Source organism: Lepidothrix coronata, unplaced genomic scaffold (assembly GCF_001604755.1).
Source record: "Lepidothrix coronata isolate B3197 unplaced genomic scaffold, Lepidothrix_coronata-1.0 Scaffold85, whole genome shotgun sequence".
Lineage (NCBI taxonomy): Eukaryota > Metazoa > Chordata > Aves > Passeriformes > Pipridae > Lepidothrix > Lepidothrix coronata.
In genome coordinates, this window is record NW_016690265.1 from 3,364,628 (window position 1) to 3,382,663 (window position 18,036).

The 18,036-nt window shown below is 38.6% G+C and overlaps 1 protein-coding gene across 15 annotated transcripts in view; it reads left to right on the plus strand.

Moving 5' to 3' along the window:
• The window catches only part of ADD1 (adducin 1), a 63,618-nt gene extending 45,617 nt beyond the window's left edge, over window positions 1-18,001 (plus strand). For 2 of the 15 annotated variants that reach the window (XM_017820702.1, XM_017820704.1), the window contains exons 11-18: window positions 336-437; window positions 2,288-2,377; window positions 2,473-2,490; window positions 3,205-3,297; window positions 9,073-9,229; window positions 10,100-10,474; window positions 11,238-11,333; window positions 15,488-18,001. In XM_017820702.1, coding sequence (XP_017676191.1) covers window positions 336-437; window positions 2,288-2,377; window positions 2,473-2,490; window positions 3,205-3,297; window positions 9,073-9,229; window positions 10,100-10,474; window positions 11,238-11,333; window positions 15,488-15,840 — 1,284 coding nt within the window. In that variant the 3' untranslated portion in view covers window positions 15,841-18,001. Of the gene's footprint in view, window positions 1-335; window positions 438-2,287; window positions 2,378-2,472; window positions 2,491-3,204; window positions 3,298-9,072; window positions 9,230-10,099; window positions 10,475-11,237; window positions 11,334-12,077; window positions 12,113-15,487 lie in introns of those variants that run through there. The other 13 variants (XM_017820703.1, XM_017820705.1, XM_017820706.1 and 10 more) reach the window with 10 other exon arrangements.
• Window positions 18,002-18,036: the final 35 nt, after the last annotated feature.

An 18,036-nucleotide genomic window follows, 5' to 3' on the forward strand; every position in this document is an offset into this window, starting at 1 on the left:
ACAGCTGAAAAACCCTTTGATCTCTGAATTGCACGTAGCTGTAGTAACAGCATAGTTTTGGTGGCAGTTATTTGCAAGTTAACTGGCTTTCTAATTGTTGTTGTTGTTACTTGCTTGACTTAATAGAATAATTCTGATCTCTAGAAATGTATCTGAAGGTACAGTTTATATTACTGGTGAAGAAAGCAACCATTAGGAACAACTAGAAGAATGCAATCATTGGTTCAGTTCTCTGCTCTGTATAATGCATGATCAACTGTGATGTGAATTTGCTGCTCTGAGTGTCCATAACCATTACAGCAGTTCTGACTCTGCAACTATTCTTGATGTTACAGTGGACTAAAGAGGATGGACATAGAACTGCCACCTCTGCTGTCCCTAACCTGTTTGTTCCATTGAACACCAACCCGAAGGAGGTCCAAGAAATGAGGAACAAGGTTTGTAATAGAAGTAAAATAACTTTGGTTTTGGTCATTGCTACAATTAAGTTGTGTATTTGTAATGAACTAACTTACTTGGCTATAGTGAAATTTTGGGAGTTCAGTAACATAGTTCTGGTATTGTCCTGTCCCTTTATATCTAAATAGTGAAACAGTTCCTAAGTGTTCTGAACTAATCTTGGAAAAAGTTGATATTTCTGTCCGCAACATGAAGACTTTCCTTTTTCTTAGACCGGTTGCTGGGTGCCTCTGAAACAACCAGCCCTGAGTTCATGGTAGTAATTCTGTTCCCCGAGATCATAGCTTTACATTAATGACCTGTTTTCTTCTTTGGTTTCACCAGTTGAAATTGTGGCCCAGACAAAGTAGTCTGTGGATCTCTCTCCATGTTTTAATGTATTTTAATATGCTGTGATTGTTGCAGTCATTTTTTTTTGCCTTCAGAACTGCATGTTAATCTTTTTGAAATGAGCTTGCAGGTAATTTTCCAGTTTTCAAATTTCAGGTCTTCTTGTCACCATTTACCAACAGGAAAGCACTGAATGCACTGAGGTTTTTCAATTTATTTCCTTTGAAGTATAAAATATGCCCTAGTATCTTGTTAATACTTAACTTGTTCTGAATTGTTTTGCTGCCTTTAACTGATGGACATATGGAACATGGGAGTGAACATTATGTCACAGGAAGGGCTGTGTGCAGGGATACCAGCAGGAATACTGATTTGTTCTAAAATAATTTGTATATGGCTGACAGAGCTTATGCTTTTCTTGACTTGGCACTGTAAAATAATAATAATCACTTGAAATCAGAATTCTGGTGAAATTTCCAAGCAGTTTCTTGGTGTTTGAAACACAAATATTGTTTTATTAAAAATTTGAATGAGATGACTAAGAGAAGTAAGACTTCAAATTTTATGCTTTGCCAGTGATGAGAAGGGTAGTAAATTAGAAATAAATACAAATGGTTCATGATGTCCAAGCTTTCTGAAATGCCAAGTATTAATAGTCTGTCTTATTTGTATATTTGTATGCATGTGGGGTTTTTTTAATAAATTGAATGCCCTTTTTAGTTGTAAAGTAGAGGTCTTTTGGGATGCATGCTTTTCTGCATTTATCTTGGAACAAGAACTAGAATATTTTAGAAATAAATTTCAAGTCAGTTGTTATGAATTCTCTGCCACTGTAGGATATCTAATTTAAATTACCTGGGTTTAAAGATCCAGTTTCTCTTCCCATCTTCTGTATGGAAAGAACTGAGAAGTATTTAGGATGCAATAAAAGAGGGGATGCATTTGCATAAAATGACACTCTGGAGTTCTCACAGAGAAATTATTTACATGCCCTTTTGAGAATACGGTCCTGACTAGATCCAAAAATGGAATGTTGTGCAGTGTTTCACAGTAAGTTCTATAGGAAGATGATAACTGTGGTGTAATATCAGTGACTAGTGGCTGATGGCAGAAACCTGTAACTGACTGGTCAGGTACAATAGACTTATACAAGTATGACCTCTGTGCTTCTCTGCTCTGCTCACTTTTCACAAACTGGAGTTGTCTGTTACATGCTCTGTAGAGTTATACCATGAGCTAGTACTAAAAAGCAAAGGACAACACCTGCTGTGGTACTTAAAAACTAAATTCTGAGAAATGTGATGGAACAGCCAGGAACCTGAACACTTGCCTTCAAGTGGTGTTAATGAGCTCAACTTCATTTGATGTGTAGGACCAGGGCACTCAACACTGGTTTGCAGCCTGTCGGCAGGTTCACTCACCCCTTTTTCAAATACAAAAATGTGGTCAACTTTTCTCTGTTGTTCATGGGACTGTGTTCTGCTGCTTTCCTTTACAGATCCGAGAGCAAAATTTGCAAGATATTAAAACTGCGGGCCCTCAATCACAGGTTCTTTCTGGGGTAGTTGTGGACAGGAGCCTTGTACAGGTGAGAGTATAAAATTCCTAAAACTGTTAGCTTAATCTACGATATCCTCTGCTTTCACCTAACATATCACTATGAAATTATTCTCTAATTGGCAGAAAGTAACTGTTTATAAGGTAAGTCTTAGAGGTAACACCGTTGTCTTTGCGAGAGTGCTCAGGGTCAGAAATGTAGAGGCTTCAGCCATGTAGCCCAAGCATGCCTGTGGAGGATGCTTTTTGGTTTTTTTTTGCTGAATGTAATGCATGAAATTCAGAAGGCTTTTTTGTATGGGTTAGATTCTTGTTCAAAAATATTGGGCTTTGTGACAACTTTGTTTTCTGAGTTCATGTATTTTGAAGTATTAATACTGGGCACAGCAGGCTCACTGTGGGGCAGTAGTGTTTCATGTTAAATATGGTTTTTCATGCTTCATAATATTTTATTTGAAGAGCAGTTTGGGAAAAAATCTGTTAGACATCAATAAAACTTAAAAGCAGTATATCTGGATATACGAAAGACTATAAATCATAGCTCAAAGTAAAGTAAGAATGAGAGCCGTACAGTTACACTGTATAGCTGACTAACTTTAAAGCTTTATATATGTGAGTGCTTTAACTGCCCCAGATAAGTATTTTCTGATATACTTTTTAAAGTTTGACAAGTCTTGTCATGACCATATCATTATTCATGCTGGGTGTCATATTGTGTGCATGTCAATTCATTGTCATTTGCAATTTCATCTACCAGTTACTGTTTCTTTGCATGTTTTAGCAAGGCTCACAATGCTTTCGGTTGATGTTTTCAAGCCCGGGCTCGGTTTGCTCTGTTTACTCAATTTACTGTTGCAGGATGCTCCCCTCTCAGACTGTACGGAATCTATTGAAGGGCTCGATCTCACAGAGCAGGCCTTTAGTCCCGCTAAATCTCTGTCTGTTAGAAAGGTACTGCCCTGTCATACTGCTCTAAATACTGTTGTTCACCCTTCATTTAACCTCTCCTTACCCTGACCTTTTCCCTCTGTTAGCTAATGACTTGGCTAGAGAAGAAAAAAGATGAAAATAGATGGATCTCAAAATTATGTATATGCAATGGTAAAAACAGTTACTTTACCCTGTTAAAGTGTCTTTTAAGGATTTTGATCTTTTTTATTTGTAGAAGCTGGTGAGGAAACACTTTTGATGTTAAGGTGCTGCATATAGTGGGTTTCTTTGTGCATGCTGTTAGTGTTGAATTACTCTAATTTGAGATCAATTTAGAGTTAGCTTAGTCTCAGCCTGATTACATCAGTGTAATTCCAAGGATACCAGTGTGTGTTATACTGACAGGCACTGTCAACTCTTGATCCCACATTGCTAGACATCTGGCTTCCTTAGAACTTCCTCCAGTTATCTGCTAGAGTTGCTAAGTAATGCCCCACACTTCCAAAATCGATTGGTTTTCAAACTTCTAATCATGCTTGTGCTTACATAATATACATGAAATACAGAATAAATTCAAGAGATGTGGGGATGATGGGGTCAGTCCTCAGGGCTGACTGAACAGGAGCAGCTGCACACTGCAAACAACGTGTCCTCCACTGTGTTTCTTTCCCCAATTTCAAAGATGTTTCTAGAGGTGATCTAACATGGAAGCACAGTGTGTAAATAAGCATCAGTGCCTCCGCTGCTCCAGTATTTTATCTAAAAGACTCTTCAATCTTGGTTTTAGGTCATGCCTAACACCTTATCAGAATAGCTTTCCCATGGAAAAAAAACAGAATACTTTGAATTACACCACTGTTGAAAACCTCATGGTTTTATAACACTTTCTAGTGTAATGAGCCAGTTTGTGTTATAGATACTTGGATCATACTGAGAATTTAATAATGATCTTTTTCAGATTGCAGTTTGTTTTGTGCATATTGTGAAAGGAAAAATAATAAAATGCCATTTCCAAATTTAAGATGAAAAATAAAATAAAGCCAAATTCTTCCAGGCAGTGCTTGCCTCTTATTCTCTGCTTAATAATACCTTCAAAGTGAAAAATTATTTTTTATAGTCATCCATAGGTTATCACAACACAGGCAGTTTCTTTCATCAGTAACGTATTTCAAGTATTATTTTCAAACAATGGCATCACTTTTCTATAAAACTGTTCAGATAGTTACCTGCGTTTTTGTAGATGGCAAAGAACCAACAAATGGTCTGTTGGTTATATGATTTTGCCTAGTAGTATCATGTTAGGGTTTAGATGTCCAAATTATTTGTTTCCATTTTTGTGGTGTCGTGAAAGTGCTTTCTGCCTGAAATACTGTGTAAAATTAGATCACAATGTAAATTACAGGAGTAATTATGAAATAGAAGTGGTCTTTTTCGTAGACTTTATTTTAATATAGATTGTCACCTGAATGCTTAATAGTTTCCCATTTGGGGGTAAAAAACAAAACCCAAACAAATAACCCCCTCCAAAAAAACCCAAACCAGAAAACCCAATGAACCAAACAATGGCAACAAAAAAAACCACCTAGAAAGATTCTGCCGAAAACTAGTCATGTATTGTGGAACAAAGGAGGTGTGAGTGATCTTATGATGCCCACATAAACCTCACCTGAAAATTTCAATGAAACTTTTGAGTCCTGTACATCAAGGACTTACAGACTTTTAGGTACCAGATAATTACAAGTTCTCAGTTGACAAATTCTTTGACTCTCAGTTACGGTTCAAATAAAAAGTTTCTCTAATTGCAGTAACACTTAGAATGTATTATGTTTTCAGTTGACATTGAGCTTTATATCAAGTGCTAATCAAACACACTATTTCGGATGGAAAAATCCCTGTTTGTGTACACTGTGCATGTACTGCTTTGAGTCTCCCGTGCCTATGGCTGCAGCAGTGAATTCTCCATTTTGCCTTGTCACTTGCTTTGTCCATATTCTGAGAAGTCCTGGCCATGTTGCAACACAACCTCCTTGTGCATCGTGTAATTTTATTCCCGTTTAGGTTAACCAAGCTTCTGCTGCAGTCTCAGCTGAACAAGAGGGAATGTTGGTTGTTTGTACCAATGACCATCCTGTAGTCTGATCTAAAATAAAATAAATTCACATGAATTTTCAAGAATTTTCAGTAGAAAGGAATTCACCCATTTCGTGTCTCTTCCTTTAGAATGGAAATTCTGTGGCTTTGTTCTTCCTGAAGAGCCTCTCAATTCTGCCCCAGAGAACCCCACTGGGTTTGAGTGGCAACTTTTACATGAACAGTACTTCAGAAATGTTGGGGTTTTGGATAAAGGCACTGCATGAACGTCAGATTCTTTTAGGACAACTATTATGAACCTACTGTCTGATTGAGAGAAGAATTGGCGTGTAGGAGGTGCCAGTTTTGGTCATATTTTTCCCTGAGAACAGGGTGAGGTGCTTGCCTGTTAAATAACGCTCAGGTTTGAATTTTTCTGTAAAAGCACGATTTGGTGGAGAGGTTGCAAAATTACATGATTATCTAAAATTTCCATGTAGGAAATATGAGCTCCATGTTTAATATGAAGCTGTATTGTGTATTATTAGCTATAAATTACTTTCCCTTTGGATCTTTATGGGAGTGTATGCCCCTACAAAAATTTTTCAGTGAGAATACATTCCATTCTTTAATGTAATCTATCCTGCAGTGTTTCCAGTGGAGAAAATACTGTTGATATTCAGGTGCTTACATATGCAATCAGACTTCAAATAGTCATCAAAATACTGTTAGAATCATCATCAAAATAATACTCGTATCAGCATAATCCAGATGAAATCACTATAACATTAGTTTTTTTCATGTTATCTTGTGTTGAAACAGAATGGGAGTCTTTTTATGGGAATTTATTCTCTCTCTACAAGCTCTTTATTACTGGAAGTAATTCCAGACCAATTTTCTTGTTCAATTTTCCTGAACTTTCGTAGGAATCTCCAAGTGGCACAGACAGGTTAATAGCTCTGCAAAATCGTGTCTATTTTAGTGTCACATTTGAAAATTTAAAATATGTCCTGTACTGTCTTTTTAGTTATTTATACTTGTTTTCTTTCTGTCCCATATTTCATTTTGTGTAGTATATTTTTATGTGAATTCTTGGAATGCTGCTTTGTGGCCTATTCTGTGAAGTAAAATATCTCTGCTTCTTTGATTTGTACACATTTTAGAGTAATCATGTTGCAGAGCTTACCAACGTATCACTCAGTGCCTCTGAGTGAGTGGTATAATTTTCATTAGTGGCCTGTGAACCGCTTCCATATTACTGATACTGAGTGAAACTGGATGTGTTAATCTGCAATCAGCTTTTAGCAGATGAAAAGTTTGCCTTTCTCGTCTCTTGTGTAATTTTTCTGCTTTTATGATTCAAAAACCAAAAGTGCTTTTTCTTAATAATATGTAATTCACTTACTGTCCTTGCCTCTGATCTTTTCAATAATGCTTCTCTTGGGTCAAAGCTACTCAGCAAGTACAAATACTGCTTGCATTGATCGTGGGTGTTTTTTGTGGGGGTTTCAGTTTGGTTTGGTTTGGTTTTTTTAATCTAGTAAATGCGATAAGCTTGATTTGCTACTTTTATTCCCAGTAGTTAACAAAGGTACTCCCTGAGGAGGAGAGCATATTATGCCAGTGCACAAGGCATCTTGCTGCTAACTGCCTCTCTTGCTGTTTGCCATCGTTAAATCAACAGGCATTCACTAACATTCTGTTCCATTATAAGTTGTTCTACCCAGGCATTCTGGATTTAACTTGCAGTGTTCAAAGATTCTTAAACATTCCAGGGATACCAGTGGGTACTGTGTGTCTTTTTCCTCTGTTGACTTCTGTAATCCCAGAAAAGTCTAGAAACTCTACCTGAGGTCAGTGCTTTACAAAGTCCTGTTATTCACTGCTGAGTTTCAGTTAAATCTACATCCTTAATCTGAAGGGTGGGCAAAGTTAGAGAGGGAAATACAAAATTGCCATGGGCACCAGTTTTTTGCCATCATTAAAAGCTGGGACCTTTAGTTTTAGGGGTGTTTTATATTTTCTACAAAACAATTAAGATTTGTACAAAGATGGATGTTTCTGTGATCTTTTTCTGTGTTATCATGTAAGCAAAGCTGTGAGTATCAAATCAATATTTCATTGAGATTTTGACATTCTACTGACATTCTGCATATAAGATGAAGTTTCCTCTTATTTTATGGAGAAACAGAATGATCTGTAATGTTTGAGATGTGTCTCTCCTGCAGTTCCTTTCAGGGTCTTACACTGGAGACTTGTTATGCCGTTCCTTCTTTGGTACTTCTGGCTGGTGTTTGCTTCCTGAGGAGTAGCAGAGATTCTAACAACCAGCTGTTCTTACCTCCCTGGATTGCTCTAGACCAGATTTCTGGAGATCTCTCCTGAGGCTTTCAGAAGTATCTGACTGCTCTTGTCCTCATAACATGTGGACATTCTTGTCTGTCAGCTCCTTGGTGCTGACAACTTTTCCAAAGCAGCTCTCGGCATCCAAAACAACACTGATTTCATCAGTTTTGCAGTGAAGATCCTATGCTTGTCCATGAAGTATGGGCATGGAATGGAATGTTTGTCTCTTTGTTCAGGCACTGCGTATTTTTGAACTGTGCTTTTTAATGCTTTCTTTAAATATTGGTACAAATAACATTTGAATATGGAGATGACCTGAATCAGTCAGTAACTCCATACCTGTTTGGTAACAGAATTCAAATACCTCTTTTCAACAATGAAGACAGTTTGGGAATCACTGTGATACAGGGCACAGGCCACATTTCCAGACTAGTGTCAGTAGAGTTCTGTATATCCAATGGAAAAAAACAAATGCTTAGACAAGTCACTTGAGAGATAAGAGCAGCTATCTCCAGGCAAGCATCTTCCATACCCAAGACAATGAAAAACCAATGGCTTTAATCTTCACTATATGGTTAGAGAAGAAAAACTAAAAACATTAGAGAATCTGATGCAGCTGCTTTTGTCCAGTGGAACTTAATGTACTTAGAATTGCTAATGTTATATTTTTATTTGTATAACTTTTTATCTGGCTTATATGACAAATGTTATAGATGTAAATATGCTAACTTGTATAAGATTACAGTTAACCTTAATTACTTAAAAATGGCTTGTAATAAACTGTTAATCTGGCGTATACAGAACACATACAAGATGGCTTTTTACTATAACATCTGTTCGGTGTTATGTAGTAGCTGCTAGAAATGGCTTTTCCATCATTAAAAAAATACAAAACAAAACACAAACCTAAAGCAAAACAATAATAATAATAATAATTATAAAAGACAAAACAATAAAACAAATCACAAACAGAATACCTGTAAGCTGAGTCCTGTGACCTTTTACAAGTATTCTGTGCCCAGACTGCCATGCAGGTTGGCCTGATATCATGTTTCTTTATGAGAAACATGAGAGAAAAAGAAACTTGATATACTTTTGTGACTTCATATATAATTCAGCTGGACTGTTTGGCTGCTGTTTGATTTACTCCTTAATGGTGGATATTCCCTGGTGGAGACCTGTTTTCTCCTTTATATTAACCTGCTGTAAATTAAATTAAAAAAAAATCTGTAATAGCTTTTTTTTTAATTTAAGAGAAAAAAGTAGCATTTTTCAGATGATCTCTTTGTTTTGTTTTTGGTTGCTTTGTAACCTCTGTACTTCTCAGGGTTCTGCAAGTTATAGCTTGATTGCAGATGTACCTTAATTTTCTTTTGCCAGGGAGAACTGGTGACTGCATCAAAGGCAATAATTGAGAAAGAGTATCAACCAAAAGTCATAGTGAGCACAACAGGACCAAATCCCTTCAACAAACTCACTGATCGAGAACTGGAAGAATATCGCAAAGAAGTAGAAAGAAAGCAGAAGGGACCAGAAGGTTGGTTTCTCTGTGTGGATTTTTTTTCTGCTATAGGCTATAATAACAACAACTATATTACTCATTTGAAGGTGGGTTATCTGCAAAGGCCATGGATAAATTATCCAGCTTTTGTGTGTTTCAGTTTTACCAGTGTGAATTAGAGATTTGAAAAGCGTGTTGGAGATGGAATGTGTGATCTAAGTGTTAACGGTGTGTTCTGTAAAATGTATCGATCTCATTCTAAGATTATCCTAGTAGATCAACTAGACAGTAGGGCCAGTTACTGTTCCTATTAGGAAATTGAAAGCTTGAAACTTAAGTAAAAAAAATGTTTTGGTACTGCAAAGTGTTGCAGATTGTTCCGCTTTGTTTCACCTGGCTCTGGAGCTGGGCTAGTGCAGGGAACTGGTGGTGCTTTATAGCAGCAACACTGCAGGTTTCTAACTCACTGAAATTTGTGGATTTGAGGAATCCATTGAATGGGGAAGGTATGGAATAACATTTGATTGCTGCTTGGAAATGGAACATCTTGGGCACTTGCCCTAAAACAGACTTTTTAAATTACCGTAGAATTACAACAGATGTGCTGTAAAAAGAGGTCGTTGCTGCATCTGAGGTGCCTCTACTGCTTTACTTCTGTATAATTTTAAGGGATGGTACTTACAACACTCATCTGTTGTGAGGTTTTGGATTCGAGTGATGCAGGAACCAGAGGTGCTCCTTCTCTTGCGTGTTCCCTGCACCTGTTTTTTTGGGATAGCAATGTAGGAGCCATTGTATGGGTTGGGTTCATGAAGTGCGGGGTTGTGTGGGGCGGGATGCTCTCCTGTCATGCCTGTTTAACTGCGTACCTTTATTCTCTCAGTAACAATGCCACATCCTTCTTAGATAAGGTGTCAGAATATGGAGAGACTGTGTTACTGAGACAGACACCAGCTGGGGAACAGAGTACAGTGCTTAGAAATCAGACCATCAGTGAGCAAAACACGTCACATAAAAAATCTCTGGATTTGAAAGGCAGATCAAACACCTTTCAAGGAACAGATACGAAGACTTTACAGGATCGTGGCGTATCATCGCTGTCTAAATCTTTAGATAACACTCAGTTTGCTGCTGCATGGGTTTCTTGTCAGACCACGCAGCAAGTCATCCCACATCTAAATGGAGAAGAACCAGATGGGCAGAAGTCCTCCCATAAGGAATTTCATACTGCAGTGATCAAAGCACTGAGGTCCGATCCTGACCTTTTGGCTGAGGCCTCAGGTATTACTAACGTGGTACAGCTGCGCTTGCAATCCAGGGAACAACCTCTTTACCTACACCATTTGGAGATTCTGTCAGTTGACTCTCATCTGTGGGACTGATTTCACTTTTAATTGTGTAGGTGAACTGTATGGAACAACGTTTTAATGTTGTTCCTGATATATGGTGTGCTCTGTTAATGTTTTCCTTTGGATCTAGGGCTGTTTAAAGCTGGAAGCAAGGGGGATCCTCTTACTAATAACTAATACTCAAACCACTGTGAAATCTGTTTGGAATCATATAATTACTGCATGTTTTTCTGATTATCTGTGCAGTCTTCTTTTCTTTCGGGACGCAGTTTTGTTTACTCAGAGTTTTAGCAATACAAAGCAACCAAAAGAACATTATCTTGTGCAGGCCTGATAGCATATCCCCTCCCCGTATTTGTTTATATCTTCCTTGTGGTTTTTCCTCACAAGTTTTCTTTAGAACAATGTGATAAATCAATTCATAAACAATGACACTATTCATGCCCTCTTATTGAAAAAAAACCATAGCCCCCAAAAAAGCTACAGAGCAAAACTGTGACTTGAACAGTTTTGTTAGTATCAAACTGTCACTTAGTTTTCTTTTGCTTGTTTTGGTATTATATAATATCCTGGCAGAATTTTGATTCAGAAAAATGGATTGGTATCTTGAGTGCATGGAGCAAACAGACACTTGTTTTCTCACATACTGAGAGGTTTTGTTTGCCTTTTTAATTTCTCTTTGCCCACACCTGCAGAGCCTTCAGAAGATGGCAGGCCACAGAAAGAGAGAAGCCCCCCTGATCACACTTCAGCTCGCACTCCTCCCAGCACACCCATTAAAATAGAGGAAGGTATGTTCTTCTGATTTGGGGGCCAGGGGAAACCAGTAACTGCATCCTTAGTGACTGACGCATGAAAGTACATGAACTAGTATCTAATAACAGTAAATTATTACTTGTATTTCATTGTTCTACTACCTAAAGTATACTCCACTGAACTGTAACAGGAGTTATGTTTACAATAATAAAGAAGTGTGCATTAATATAAAGACAAATTTTCATCTCTTCAGAATTGCCTTGTCATCTCTTGGTGTTTCTCAACTGATTTACCTTTTGTACATTTATTGTGAGAGAGAATTGCTCTTACGAAATGAAATAGTGTCTGATGGTGAACCAGACATATATCTACATGCTTTGGTAAATCTTCACTGATTGCACATTTCTTAAACATTATTGTACTTGGATTACACCTCTGTAAATATTTTTTCCGACTCAGTTTTAATCTAAATTTGATTATTTGCTCACCTTATGTCGTAGTTTTAACTAAAATGAGAGCAGGGCCTCTAAAGTCAACAATTTCCTCGAAAAAGGATAAAATGACAATCTCGAATGGGTGTAATCCAATTATTGTCTTGTTTCCTTTACCTTGTACATTGTATATATCACCTGTCTGTTAGTCTGCCATTCACTACTTCATCTCATTCCGTTTTCTACAAGAATGGTTGCAACCATTCTTCTAACGTAACACAATGGCTGTGATGAATGCATAGATTCTCTACTTGTGCTTTTTTCTTCTTGTGGCTGCGTTACAAACAGGAGATGGATATGCTAAAGAGTACCTGTTACCATAGTAAGTATCATTCCATACTCTGACCTGCTTTTGTGCTTTGCTTCACTCTTGCATCTTTGTTTACTGAGGCTTTTGTTGGTTTTGCTTTTTTTTTTTTTTAAAAAAAGCAGGCTTTTTCAGTTGAAATGTTGGTTTCTTTAGTTCTGAATTTCATGAAATTCCAGGTAGTTGCAGATCTCATGGTAAAGTGCACTCCCCCTTTGAGACAGACTGTGAAAGTCACCTTATGTGTTTCCATATCTGTGTGTCCAATTCCTCGGTTTGAAAAGGAATAGTCTGAAGTTGTCTGTGAGATATAGCTGAAATGGCCCTGGAAGTTTCTGCCCCAACAGTTTGCTGCTGCCCACACAATTTGGGCCTGGTAATGAAATGGAAGAGTTCCTAATCTATTCCAGTGCAAAAGTGGAATACTGACAAGGATTTAAACTTACCCAGCAGACTTCTGCACAGAAGTGGATATGGAACTATTTCCATGTTTTCTGTTGGCTGCAGGGGAATTCAAATTCCAGCCAAGGATGAGCAGCAAGTACTTGGTGGCAGCAACTTCTACAGCTCTTTCAGCTATCTCTACAGGGCTCCTTCGGATTATACTTTGGAGAAATAAAAATGTTTGTATGTCCTGTTATATCTGAAAGTCGGTGTGTTTGTCATAGGTATGAAAGTGAAACTACATCGTAGACACCTGTGATGTTACTGATAAAGTTCTAAAACCTGAAACTTCTTTCAAACAGAGAATTTTGTTCCACAAACTCTTCTAGTATAAGTTTTCCAGAACAAACATACAAAGCTTATTTTAGAGACTAACTGGAAGTTCAGACCATGACAACTTTGATTGGGGGAGGTTCTGTAGAATGACAATGTTCTCTGTATACAGCCTCTTCTCAACTTTGATTCATCATATTCTTTCTATTTAAGTGTAGCTGAAGTCAGTCAAGCGTTTTGTGTTAACTCAGTTATAGCCTAGTTGGTATGTTTGTCCACTTCTTTGTGTTGAGGAAAAAACCCAACCCCATAAACCTTTATTTTCATAAATAATGTGAACTGTAAACACACACTAATATTGATGTTATGCTTCAAACACTTAAACCACAGTATACATATGAAGGGAGAACATGAATGTAGAGATGATTATTTTGAAAAAACTTTAGAAATGTTGAGGTAAACTGTAAATAGGTTTTGCAGCAAGAGATTTTTTTTTAGACCTTCCTAGTTCTGAAATCCATCCAGTAGAGTAGCAGAGCATTTATGTGTTGTATGCTGGCTCCACTGAATGTGGAATTTGTAAATCTCTCTAATTCTGGTAAAATACTGCCCACAGCGAGCTAGATAAACAGATGTTTGCTTGATTCTAGCATCATGTTAAGCTATTTAATAAGGATGATGGGAAGGATAGCAGTCCTGTATTAATGAGCTATAAACCCATTTGTATTTATTCAATGCTCAGGCCAGCTGGCAAATGCTGTTTGAATGCCTGTAGCTTCCTATTCTTTACTTTGAAGGAATTTCTAATCCCTTTTTTTAAAACTTCTAAACTTTCTTGAAAAAAAAAAACTGACTCATGGTCCAGTATGGTGCCTGTTCTAAAAATTGGGCCAACTAATGAGTGGAATATAATATTTTTACTTGGAAGGGACCTACGGTGACCATCTAGTCCCACTGCCTGTCCCAGTTCAGGGCTGACCAAAAGGTAAAGCACGTTATTAAGGGCACTGTGCAAATGCCTCTTAAACACTGACAGGCCTGGGGTGTCGACCACCTCTCTGGGAAGTCTGTTCCAGTGTCTGACCACCCTCTCAGTAAAGAAATGCTTCCTGAAGTCCAGTCTGAACCATTCCCACACATCCTGTCACTGGATCCTGGGGAGAAGAGCTCAACAATGCTTTCAGTTAATTCCTGAAAAGTTAAATGAAATCCAAAAGCAGTGTAGTGGTAGTGAAGAATTGTAGCTGGTGTTTCTTATGAATTTGTGTCTCCTATACATACACAGGCTAAACTAGAGCTTCAGGAGGCAGCTTGTACTGTACATAACTGCTTTCTCTTTTTTGCTCTGATTTAAATCCTGCCTGCATTATAACTTTTAAACTGCTAACTTGTGCATTCCGAGTGTTTGGCACTGGATACTACTGTGTGGTGTTTATTTAACCTATTAGAAGCTCATGGTGCTCTAGGCAAAACATGTTTGTTTCCTAGCAGGTATTCACAGAACAAAGCCCTCTAAAATTTATCAGAGGATTATTAATCCTATCTGGCAGAAGTAAAAAGAACACTGTCATTTTCATAGGAAAAATGGGAAAGTATCAAGCATTTTCTGTAAATTCTTGTGAAAGCCTTCAGTCTTTTCAAATTAAAACAAACAAGATTTTGAGAGGGGCAAAAATAGTTGCCTTTCATTTGTGCCTCACAATGAGCATGGCCTGGATTTTGTTCTAAATTCCTCCTTACGTAACGTCAGTGGGAATGATCTGACACAGCTCACGGGACACTGCTCGGAGCAGTGGGGAACATTGCAGGGAACTCCACAAAGTGCTCCTTGTTGAGTACATGCACAAAGAGCAGCTTTACACAGAACATCCCTAAAGCACCACGGTGAGTGAGGAAAAGGTGTTACAATTGAGGGAGGAATGGTTCAGTTCCCCTTTGGACATACAGTTACCACTGGACTTCTGATGTTCCTTTCTGCAGGGTGAGTTTTGCTGTTAGATATCACATACATTAAAAAACCAAGCTGTATTGCATAACCTGCTGAGCTCATTTAATTTGATAAATGACACGGATTTTACTTAGAGGAATCCATAATATTTACTCATATCTTGCGAAAAAAGGGGAAGCCTTTGTCATAGGAAATCATATTTTGAAGCAATATCGGTTAGATCTCATGGAAGAATATTGTGAAAATCCCTGCATTTTGGCAAGCCAAAAATATAGAAATTCTTGGATTTGTGTGTATTGGATCACTGCAAACCAGCAATTAGTTTTATCCCACCAAAAGAAAAAAGAATCAAGGTGTGGAATTGCATAGAGCTCTATTCAATGCCAGTGAAAACTGTGGATTTAATTCCTGCTTTACTGCACTAAAGTCTTGTGTTGCTTGCAAATGTCATGAGTGAAACAGGAGAGAGGTCTGAACAGTTACTTTCTTGCTGATGGAATTCAGCTTTATCTGTTCTGTGCTGGGAGCCTAAAAACACACAGAACTTTGAAATATCTTATTTCTTCCGTGCCCGAAGCTGGAGGAGAACAGCCCTATGACAAAGGCTTTTATGCAAAGTAAATACATTAGTTTTTTATAGAGCGCGCTCACCCTCCACTCGCTTCGCTTTCCCCGTTCCAGGGGCACTTACTAAACTGACTGTGTCCCTGTCTGTCCGTCCACCAGAGACACGGCAGGACCAGACCTACAGAGATGACAGTGATGCTGCAACTTTCAAGCAAACCCTCCCAGATCTCACCCCTGATGAGCCTTCGGAAGCACTCGGCTTCCCTCCCTTAGGAAAGGAGGAAGGGAGATGTGACCAAGATGTGCCCAAAAGCCAAACAGAATCACCTGCAGTGGAAAATAAGGAACCCCAGTCCCAACCTGCTGAAGAGCCAGCAACACCAACAGCTGAGGAGGGGACAGCAGCTGATGCAGGTAGTGATGAATCTCCAGGGAAGTCCCCATCAAAAAAGAAAAAGAAGTTTCGCACTCCTTCCTTCCTGAAGAAGAGCAAAAAGAAGAGTGACTCCTAAAGGCCAACCCACTGCAGAAACACTGTCATATTTTCAAATCCATTAACCACTAGAATGTACCAGATCGTACTTGAGTGTTTTGTCTTACTATGTAAATGAATGCCACAAGTAATCCAACCAGCCCCTCAAATTATGGCTTGATTGTTTAAGGTTATAGCCAGAAACTAATGTCCCAAAAGGTGCTAATCCTGTGTGTTCAGCAGCTGCCACAGATCTGATCCCTAATTTGTAATCAAATGTAAACGACTTCTATATGGGAGGCATTGATTCACTATTTTTAATTTAAAGCCTGCACTGCTTTGCAAAAGAATATAAAAAATTCACAACTAAAAATAAAATACCCATTGCTTACCACAAGAAGTGTTCTTTTCCAATATTCTGTTCCAAGTCACAAGTAAATTTCTTCTTAAATTTTGACTTTTAGAGAGGATGCTTTTGCAGTGGTGTTCTCAAGGGGGGTGTGTTCTTGAACCGACATGTAAACTGCAAGCTTGTGAGTACAGGCCGTGTTTTGGCCAAGCTTTGAGGCTCTCCACTGCTTCCTCTCTCTCCCTTCTGACTGTTGTAACAAAACGAAGGTGTTTTTCACTTTGTTTTATTTTGTAACTGGCTGGTGAAATCATCTTTGTCTAGGACTGAAATGACTGTGGTGTATTCTGCTCACATTGTGTGTTCAAAGAGCCCAATCTTGGTTTGTTTATTTTCTTTCTAGTGAATTATAGGTTAAGGGAAATCTGTCTTTTGCTCTTGCCTCCCTGAGTCATGTGGTGATTTGGCTGTTAGAAAAGGTTAAAAAGTAACTGAAGTGAAAGTATTTCAGAAGTTTTTCAGCTGGTGGTGTGGAGCATGGGCAGGTGTATTTTGGGCCTTAGCACCGGATTTTTTCACCCTCTTAAAAATCCCTTTGGTGCACACGCAACCCTGCTGTGCATGAACCCCATGTGCGGCCTTTTGTGTTTGTTCCTTCCCACTTATAAAAATGTAAATGCATTACACTGAGTATTTCACCTTGTTTTATAGTAATTATTTTATCTTACAAAAGCTGGCTTTTCTCTAAATCTTTTTGTTGTTGTTGCCAGCAGTAAAGTACAGAAATCCCAAATAACCTTAAAGGTGTATTTTCACCGTTCGCTATAAATGTTTGTTAAATGTGTAGCATGGCAAATCACTCTCGCCACTGAGTTCACTGTTTCCCAGTTATTGCCATGCTTCTGTCTATCACTAAGTGTAAAAGTAGTTTAAGATCAGGTAGGTCAAGCTTGCGGAATTCTCCGGGAAGCGTGTGCCGTCACCTCGGCCAAAGGCCGGGGGTCAGTGGCCATTTCTGGTTTCTAGACTTTGCATTTCGGGTTTAACAGCAGCAAATCCCAACACCCCATGGGGGTGAGGGCAACACACTGACTCACAGTAAGTGTCTGTAACACAACAGAACATGGATGTAACCTTTTAGGACAATACTAAACGTTGCAATTGGTAAAATAGCAGAGAACTAATGCCTTACTTTCATGCAGCAGAAAGCGCGGAAGGCCGGGTGGGTGGAGCGGCCGGAGGCAGCTCTGGGTGAGCAGCACAAGGCCTGTGTTGGGCTGGGAGGTGCCGATGCCTCGGGCTGGTTTCGGGCAGTGGAGGGGCAACAGCCGGAGGTGGAATTAGAGCTGTCAGGCTTCAGGTGAGAGAAGAGGTTTCGAGGTGGTCCTTGGTACCGTGAGAAGTGTGACGTGGCCTGTTGTGCGATGGGTGGAGGGCAGGTAGGACAGAGCAGTCGGGCACTGGGCAGGAGCCCCGGAACAGCAGAGCTCAGGCAGGACTGCATGGCACGAATGGCTTTCAGCTTCTACTCTAACCTTGTATGTCCTTGTACACTAGGAAGCAAACACCACTTATTTTGCTAAATTGTGTTTTATGACAGGGTCGTAACTAAATGACTAATTGCTGTATGTTTCAGTTCTTTACTGGAGTCCCTCCATTTATCTTGACCACATATGCAATGATTCTTAATTTCTAATTTTGTAGTTTGTTCTTTTAGTTCTTTGTATTTACAATATGAAATGTAGTCATGTACGGTATGGTTACACACTTTAGGGCAGAATAAAGTCCTGTGTTTTTCTTTCTTGTATCATTAAGTTCTACTCACAAATAAAACTCTTGAAAACAAAATCATGCTCTGCTTTCAGAACTTGTACAGTTTTATTATAC